We start from the raw sequence: 9,269 nt of genomic DNA, 5'->3' as shown, positions 1-9,269 counted from the left end.
ACATTTTTGTCCACCCGACAGTAGTTTTTCTCCCAAGCCAAGCCCTATTTTGGGTTTATGGATTTAATGCTCTGGTAAATCTTGTTTAATATTTCCCTTTGTTGTAACTACAAAAAGATCTACTAATTCATTTCAAAAATATTTTTTAAAATTTTTAATTTTTTTATTTATTTTAAATTAACATGTATTAATATCAAAAATAATTTTTATAAAATAAAAAATATTATTTCCATATATTTTTAAATAAAAAAATACTTTGTAAAGCAATAATAACCACACTCTTAAATAAACTCTTAAATATCTTAATTGATAAGCTGACAATTTGATAACAATTAACAATATACAAAGCTATTTATTTTTATTAAAATAATATGTTTTTTAAAATATAATAATTTGAGTTTATTTAGAGTCTGCTTTGTACTATAATAGTAATTGAAAATTAATTTTTATTTAAAAATTTGTTAAAATAATTATTTTTAATATCAACATATCTAAATAAATAAAAATACTAAAAGCATCAATTTTAAAATATAAAAATACAAAAATAAAATTATTTTAAAAACAGCTTTGAAACATAAAAATTTATAATTAATACATCCCATCCTCGAGAGTTTTTGTTCCGGCGTGGACAGACAAAATTGCAAACCCAAAACAATAAACCGCTAAATCCAAATTATTTCAAAACCTCCCGCCCCCGCATTTTCACCCTTCAAAACCCCCTCCCTCCCTCCCTCCCTTCATTTTTCTTCTTCTCCCCTGTAAAATCCCCAAATCTCTCTTAAATGAGAAGAAAATGGGGAAGCAAAACAAGTCCAAGAAAACCGATCCTCTTGGCAAAGGAGGAAAAGTAAGTCCGGTCCAAATCGCTTTCATTGTGGATCGCTATCTCTCTGATAACAGTTTAACCCAAACTCGCTCCATTTTTCGGACTGAAGCCTCTTCTCTCATCTCCAAATCTCCACTTCGAGAGGTATCCATTTACTATATCTTTTCTTTTATTTTCTTTTTTTTTGTATTATTTGCAAAAATCCATCTGTACGGGTTTTTAATTTCTCATGGGATTTTTTAGGCACCGAAGAGTTTGTTGAGTTTGGGGGCGATATTGAACGAGTATATATGTCTCAAGGAGCAGAAGGTGATTTTGGATCGAGAAAGGGTGCGTTTGGAGCAAGAAAAATTCAGGGTTCAGGATTTTTTGCATGGTATGCAAGATGTCATGAATGCTTATAATGCTAGTGCAAATGTAACAGCACCACCAGCCACTACGCCTATGATTCAGGCTTCTATTACAAGACCTGCGGTTATGGTTCCTCAAGCAGATCCATTTCGTGGATCTCCTGCAGATGCAGGTGAGGCTAACCAACCCTTTTCCTTGACATGATTAGCTGATACAATTTTAACCTAATTTAGGGTTTTATTTTATCTGGTTGTGAATTGTATGTTTAATTGCACAATCTACTGTGGATTATAAAAGGGTTTGTTAGTTTCCTAGGATCTTGTAATATCTTGGAGAAATCAGTGCATAAATTAGGGATTCTCAGAAGAAAACGAACCACATATTAGAGGGGCTAATGCATTGATGGATTCCTTTCTTGTTGTTATTATAATATTGGGAATAGGCTACTTAACTTGAAGCTTGCTAAATTATGACAAACCTTTGAATAATCATCAATCAATATAATAACATTACTTTCAATGTTATATAATATCACCATTTTCTCCTGTGAAGCCATCTCCCCAGGCCATGGTGTTTAGTATTTATGAGCGAGTTCTGAATTTGGATTAGTTGATCATTCTCTTTATCAGATGTTCCTTGCATTTGTGAATGGCGTGCTTTAGAATGATTTCTTTGTAGGCTGTCTGTTTTCAGTAGTATTACGATCAGTATACAATAGAAGTTTCCTTCTCCAAAACAATGCAAGTAAGGGGAAAAAACTTCCTCTGATAGTCCCAGGATTTTCTATCTTAGGGATTTCCTTGCATCTTCTTCCCATATATGAAGACAATCTTTAGGCAAACATTCAGAAAAATGGAATTTATTTATTGAAAGTAGTTTATTGATGTTCTCTTTCTAGGCTGTCCCATGTACAAATCACCTGGCTTTCCAGTCTCGACACCCTTGAATACCACCATGGAGCATAGCAATCTGTCCTCAATCACTAAGCACCCATCAACAAGAAAGAGAATGGGGTCAAATGCTGTTGCAGAATCTGTTCCAGATGCTAAAAAGTCTCGCAGCAAGTTAGCTTCAAGGAAAATACCAAGTAAAGGTGAAAAAAAAAAATCCATGTGCCTAATTATGGTCTTGCACATTTTTTATTCTCAGAAATTGATAATGTTTTTCTAACTCATTTTATCTTCAGGTACATCCAAACAATGTGATAATGCTGCCACTACTCTAGCAAATGTTCAGCCCTCTCCTGTGATTGAATCATCAGCACAAAATGGTACGCCCACTGGTCCAATAGTTCAAGCATCCGGTGTTGCTAAGAGTTTGTTCAATCAGCCTATACCATCCCCTCCAACTAGTTCATCTAATCCCAATACACCACCACAAGCATTTTGCTCTCACAATGACAAATCTGCATCTCCAAGGCACATTTGTGCCAAAGCTCACTGCAGTAATAACAATACTCCTCAACAAGTCACTCCTACCAACTGCACGGTGATCACATCAGAGAGGGTTACAGTGAGCCCATTTAAAAACATGACGTACTACACCATGGAGAGGAATCAGTGTATCTCTTCTTCCTCTCCAGTTAAGACAACCTTGAAGAGGATGTGCAAGAGGGATTGTGTGAAGGGAAGGCTAGACTTCGATGCTTCTGATGCAGCAGTGAACTTGGATGAATCAGTTGACAATGAGTTCTCTACATCTGAGTCTGATAAGGAAGGGGGCATTTTTGACTTAGACCTGCCTAACTTAGACATGTTCGGGGCTAATTTTTCCTTCTCTGAACTGTTGGTTGATCTGGACCTTGATTGTGAAGGAAATGCTTGTCCATGCCTGCCAGCCTTGGCAGCTTCTGCCGACACCATTTCTGGGTATTGGTTTTTCTTTGGCCATATTCTAATAACCTCATATTTCTCTACTTTCTTCTTCACTGCATTGAATCCTTTCTTGGTTTCTTTCCTCTGATATTTTGGCTTCGTATTATATACAGGTCATCACATGAATCTAGGGATGGTAATTTTGGGACTGATCAAGTCATGTCAGAGTTCTCCTCTACCATGACTGAGGTGATTTCTGGAAAAGACACGCATTCGCAAGGTAATGTGAATGAAGCTCCTTAAAATAATTGTTCCTAATCTATCCATTATCGTGCATATATTGAGTGATTTTTTTTCAGGTCCTGACATAACAGCTGTGAAGTCCATAACAAAATGTATAAGAATTTTAAGCCCTGGTAAATTTATCACTTGACGTCACAAATTTCATTTTTTATGTCACCTTTCCTATTTCTAGGATCCTTGAATTATTTGGCTGTATCTCGAATTGCAGCTAAAAATCAAAGGAGTTCTTTGGATCAGGAGAATTGTTTGGCAAGTAACTGACTGACATGAAGATGCAAAAGACTCTTTAGACTGACCTGGCACCTGTATAGCACTTACTGCAGAAGATTCATATCCATCTTCGCTAGTTATCTGGGTTTATAATTTCTAGATCCTCTATGGCTTTTGCCTATCATTTGACCAACCCTTGAATTCTTAGCTCACATGTAGTCTTTAGTTTGATGTTCTGCCTACAATGTTGGTCATTTAGCCAAGACTCATGGTTACAAGCATTTCTATGCTACACAATTTAGTTGTATCTAAAGCTGATTTATTTCTGATAAAAAGAAGTGACGAATTCTTCTTTACATTGATTTTAGATGAGATTAATCTTATCAACTCTATGAACAGTTGAATATCTGCAGGAGTTCTTAATTCAAATGCCATTAGTATTTAAGCATGCTGAAAGATGGAGGATAAATTACAGAATCAAGATATCTAAGCTCAAGCCAGGTACTGCTGAAGTATGTCCACTTCATCTGGGCTTCCAATGAAAATAGGCGTGCGCTGGTGTATCTGCCATAAAATCACAAAGTCAAACCAAAGTGTCAGCAGTTGTTTGATGCTCAAGGTTCTTTCTGTTAGTGTGGTTGTGAACCATTAGGAAATACGTGATTCAAGTCGCAGTTTCCGATCCTAGCACTAATGATATTTTGTGATTGGCAGTGCCATGGTTCTATCTTCACACAACTTTTTTTAGAGTCAAGGTTGATAAAATTCCAATCTAAGATGAAGTGGTGAAGCTGCAACGAAATCAATACCTGTTCTGGCTTGATGTCAAGAATTCTCCGGTGACCATCCGTTGCTTTGCCACCAGCTTGTTCCACGAGATAACTCATTGGCGCGCATTCATACAGTAACCTCAAGTTCCCATTTTTGCTGTTCTTGTTCTTTGGGTTTCCATAGACGCCACCATACAGAAGCATCCTATGTATTTCCCCAACAAGGCAGCCTATATAACGTCCAGAGTAGGGCTTCCCGTTGGGTGGCCCTGGCTGCCTAAGGTAGCCAAGGTAGCTCTGCAGTTTACCATCCCACAGGTCATAATTTCCTTCATTGAACGAGTAAATCTTTCCTGTTTTCGGGATCTTGATATCTTCATGTGTCAGAACAAACTCCCCGAATGTGGGATCCAAGGTAAAAGCAAACACCCCTTCCCCTATAGATATTGTGAAGACGACCGAGCTTGAATAGAGGCAATAGCCAGCAGCCAGCAAGTTTCTGCCTGGCTGGCAAGCGTTGATGATGCACCTTTGTCTTGCTTCGTCCAGCTGTCGTGTAAGAGATGAACGATGTGAAGAGAGCTAAAATTAATGTAAGTTTGCCAATGCCTTGAATTGGCTATTAAGCACAGAAATAAAGGGTTTGCGTTTTGAGAACTGCCGCTTGTTTTTCTTGGCCAGAAAGTGAGAAACCAGATGACTTACTGTGGAGTCATCGTCTATATTAAAGAGGCATTGCTCGTCAGGGCCATAAATACCAAAGACAGATCCAGTGGTCAATGCTGTATCAATGTTGGCAGACCCATCAATTGGATCAAACACCACAATATAGTTCCCAGAGTAAGTTTCCTCGACAGCAACGGGTACGTCTTCTTCCTCTGATACTATAATCGCTGTGCGGCCACTTGACCTTAAACAATTGCAAAACAGCTAGACGTAGTAAAATGTAAGCTGTGGTAATTTTCAGTAACAAAATGTTAACTCACAAGTAACAAACTTATCGATGAAATCAAAGTAGAACCGACCTCATTGGAGATTACATCCAGCTTCTTCTGATCTTCACCCTGGATGTTGGTGGTTCCTTGAACGCCAGTGAGATTGATTATGCTCGATCGTTGAAGAAGGGAAGCAATCTGTTTACATGCCATTGAGATACCGGATAAAACAACTGTGAGCTCTGCATCAATGTTCCCTGCTTGTTCTTGCTTCAATAGCCAAGTTGTCAAGTTTTCGAGCGCATACCGGCCCTTCCTTCTCTTCTCTTCTTTAATGCCTGATTCTGCTGCTGTAATTTCCACAGCTTTGCATCGAATTCCGGAGGCAAAACGCCTACCTAATGATTGTCTAATATGATGAGAGCGGTTCTTTATAGGAAACAGGTGAGAAATAATGGAAGAGCGAGAGGTTGAGAAGGTGATTTGTGAAGAGGAAGTCGGAATTGCCTCAAACATTGTTGTGATTGTTGGGTGTCTGTGTGCTACAGGGTTCTCACTTATCTTCCTTCCTCCGCCTATTGTGTGATTGTGATTCATTCTAGGTGAAACTATAACTTTGTTTGACTTATGAGCCCACTTGGTATTGGAGCTGTCTTCAGGCTTCGACATAACTGGCCCTGCTCCCGTATGAAATGAAGTTATTTTACTGCAAATATTTTATGGTAGTGAATCTTCTAATCAAGCTTATGTCCAATCATATAGTATAAACCTGTTGGGTTTTTTTTTTTTTTTTTTAATCCCTTCTGAATTTGATTGCTAAAACGTGCTACCGTGGCTTAACGCGAATTCCTTGACGATCAATCTCATCTTGAATTTCCTTGGAAATTCCTCAGACCTTATGGTAAGCCTTTCAACAATCTGATCTCGTTTGGTGTTTGGGAATTTCTTTTTCTTCTTATAACATGCCAAGTCATGATAATTTTTCAACGTAATTTTTCCTTTTCTCTTATTGATGGACTTGGAGTTCATGTTAGGACGAAATCCACTTTTTTTTTTAAAAAAAAAAAAATTCAGTGCTATTAATAGTTGAAGATGAAATTGCCTGCTGTATGGCTTTGTTCAGCTGCCGGCATCATTGATGTACAGCTGGGCTATAGCAGCGACAGTTCTTCAAAAATCCAAACTCAATTCACAATGATATAAAAAAATAAAATTCCTGTTCTTCCTGGAAGTCCTACTGCAATGGTTTCCTGATAGATTCTTAGCATCAGGTTTAAATCTTCCATTGCTTCTAAGCGGAAAAACAAATGATTTGACAGTTATACACAAACGATAGTCTGTGTTCTTAATTCCAGTAGTGTATTTATGAGAAATTGTCATGGCCCATGTAAACATTTAGCTTCTCAAAACAAAATGACTGTTTCCTCTTACATTTTAATCAAGCCAAATACTTCTCCAATTTCTCCACTTCCTCCACGCTCCCTATGTAAAGCGGAACACGCTGGTGTATCTGTTGTCAAAAACAATGCCTTAGTTCTTAACTCAAAGAAGACGAAAACAAGATTTCATGAGTTGAATGAAGCATATTAGACTGACCTCAGTAGGTGTGATATCCAGCACTCTCTGATGCCCGTCTGATCCTTTCCCACCAGCTTGTTCCACTATGAAGCTCATCGGTGCACACTCATACAGAAGCCTCAGCTTCCCATTCTTGCTCTTCTTGTCCCTGGGGTACCCATAAATGCCACCGTACAGCAGCGTCCGGTGGAAGTCACCGACCAAGCTTCCAATGTATCTAGCGGAGTAGGGCTTGCCACTCGTACCAGGGTCTTTAAGGTCATCAATGTACTTCTTCAGCTTGTCATCCCACATCTGGTAGTTTCCTTCATTAAATGAATAAATCTTTCCAGCCTTTGGTATCTGGATGTTTTCCTGAGTTAAAACAAACTCTCCATACATTGGATCCAAGCTGAAAGAGAACACGCCTTTTCCAATAGTTAGCACAAAAATCACCGAGCTTGAATACATGCAGTAGCCAGCAACAAGGAGGTTATTTCCTGGCTGGCACACATTCACAATACATCTCTGTTCCGTTTGGTCAAGCTGCAATCACCAAATTTTCAAACAATCAAGTTATGTTATTAACCATAGACTATCTTCTTTTTATGTGTTTGATAAACTCATCTGTTTGTGATTGCATCAATTATGGATGGACTCACAGTGGAGTCATCTCCAATATCGGCCAGGCACTCGTCATTGGGGCTGTATATTCCAAAGATGGAACCAGTAGACACCGCAGCATCAATGTTGGATGATCCATCGAGTGGGTCAAAAACCACTATATAGTTTCCAGAGTAACTCTCCTCCACTGCCACTGGCACGTCCTCTTCCTCTGATGCTATGATTCCTGTCCTCCCACTTGATCTCAAGCAGCTAGAGAACACCTGTAGTTGCAAACTAACTAATTTAAAAAAAAAAAAAAAACATTTCGCTGAATGGTTCAAACTAGAGCGCATCTAATTCATGAAGAAGATAATTATCTAAGACTAGAGAAGTTGCCTCAATTGGACCACAAAATAAGAAAATATACGGTGCTAGTTTTCCTACTTCATTTGTAAGCAAAACCCAGTCATCTTCCACTTAGCTTTTAGCTTATCCCCACAATGAATTTGCATTAATTTGATGACTCATGTAACTGTTCTGTTAGTTTGATGCAAGATAATTAGTTGTTAAGTACAGACCTCATTAGAGACCACGTCAAGCTTCTTCTGGTCTTCTCCTTGAATGTTAACAGCGCCTTGAACTCCAGTTAAGTTAGAAATGCTAGCTCTTTGCACCAAAGAAGCAATCTGCTTACATGCCATTGAAATGCTTGATATAACAATAGTGAGCTCAGCATCAATAACACCAGCTTGTTCTTGCTTCAACAGCCAACCAGTCAGTGTTTGAATCTCAAACGTACTCTTCTTTGTTTTAGCATCCGAGGCTGTGCTCACAGCCATGCACTTGAGCCCATCACCACTACGTTTTTTCTTGTAAGTATTAGTGCTGTTGGGGTATGACACAAGTGTTTTTGAGTCAAAGACACATAGCTGGGAAGGAGATGGGCGAGACAGTGAGCGTGAGGTTGAGAAGAGAAGATGTGATGATGAAGTTATTATTGCTGCTGCTTGTGCAACCATGGCTGCTTCTTTTCCTGGTTCGTGGTTTTGCTTCTCTTCTTGTTTTCGGATAATTTTTTTTTCCTTGCAGGGGTAGTGTCTGTCTCTCCATGGATTGTGTTGGGCAATGAAGTAGGATTGTGAGGTGGGAAAAGATTTCTGTTAAATTTTGGGTCCCACACTTATCATCGTGTTTTGCGTCCGTTTTGTGATCACTGTTATGGAATATATATAGATATTCTTTTTTCTTGGTTTAGGGAAGGGAAGGGAAGGGGACGGGGAATGGCAAATTGCAAGTGGGCTTGTTTTCATGTTCAATTGGGCTTGTTTTCATGTTCAATTGGGCTGGTGTTTAATCAAAGTCTAGTCTCGTTTTCGGCCACTTAAACAACAAGATATGGAAATATCATGTTTGTTGTCGGGTGCGATTCCAATAACTTTTGTAATTAAAAAAAACATGTTTTTTATTAAAATAAAAAAAATAGATGAATAAAAAGAGTTTTAATTAAAGGAATGCATTTATTTCTTACAAAGATTAAAGCAACAAAAAAGTAATATTTGATAAGTTCTAAAGAATTTAATGAATAACTAAGAATATGAGCAACTTTGCACAAATAATACTATTTCGAAAATTAAAATACCCAAAACTAAATATAAGATAAATAACATTATTTATACTAGGTAAAATATTCTAAATAAGGCTATAAAAATAACAAAAGAGTTCTAAATAGAATAGTATAAAGAATTTTAAAATCGACTAGAAAAATATTGCAAATCTTGAATATAACTTTTAGGTTTTATTGCAAAGCCTTTCCAGTATCTAGGTGCTACTATATTTTTAACCCTAAAAAAAATTTAAGACCTTTAAAATCATTTGGTAAAATTTCATTATAATTCAA

General features: G+C 37.6%; 2 protein-coding genes across 2 annotated transcripts; one reads left to right on the top strand and one right to left on the bottom strand.

Moving 5' to 3' along the window:
- Positions 1 to 741: 741 nt before the first annotated feature.
- Positions 742 to 3,866, top strand: LOC118037543 (uncharacterized). The gene is made up of 7 exons (XM_035043536.2): positions 742 to 970; positions 1,070 to 1,349; positions 2,076 to 2,270; positions 2,364 to 3,045; positions 3,165 to 3,271; positions 3,351 to 3,407; positions 3,503 to 3,866. The coding sequence occupies exons 1-7, from the start codon at positions 794 to 796 to the stop codon at positions 3,553 to 3,555; spliced, it is 1,551 nt and encodes a 516-aa protein (XP_034899427.1). The 5' UTR covers positions 742 to 793; the 3' UTR covers positions 3,556 to 3,866.
- Positions 3,867 to 3,908: 42 nt separating this feature from the next.
- LOC118037545 (uncharacterized) lies at positions 3,909 to 8,539 on the bottom strand. Its single transcript, XM_035043539.2, has 8 exons — positions 7,951 to 8,539; positions 7,429 to 7,653; positions 6,806 to 7,312; positions 6,661 to 6,719; positions 5,300 to 5,915; positions 4,980 to 5,204; positions 4,314 to 4,823; positions 3,909 to 4,068 (listed from the first exon to the last, which is right to left on the bottom strand). The coding sequence occupies exons 1-8, from the start codon at positions 8,389 to 8,391 to the stop codon at positions 3,997 to 3,999; spliced, it is 2,655 nt and encodes an 884-aa protein (XP_034899430.2). The 5' UTR covers positions 8,392 to 8,539; the 3' UTR covers positions 3,909 to 3,996.
- Between the last annotated feature and the right edge of the window lie 730 nt (positions 8,540 to 9,269).

This window comes from Populus alba, chromosome 16 (genome assembly GCF_005239225.2).
Source record: "Populus alba chromosome 16, ASM523922v2, whole genome shotgun sequence".
Lineage (NCBI taxonomy): Eukaryota > Viridiplantae > Streptophyta > Magnoliopsida > Malpighiales > Salicaceae > Populus > Populus alba.
This window is presented reverse-complemented; position numbering and strand designations above follow the sequence as displayed.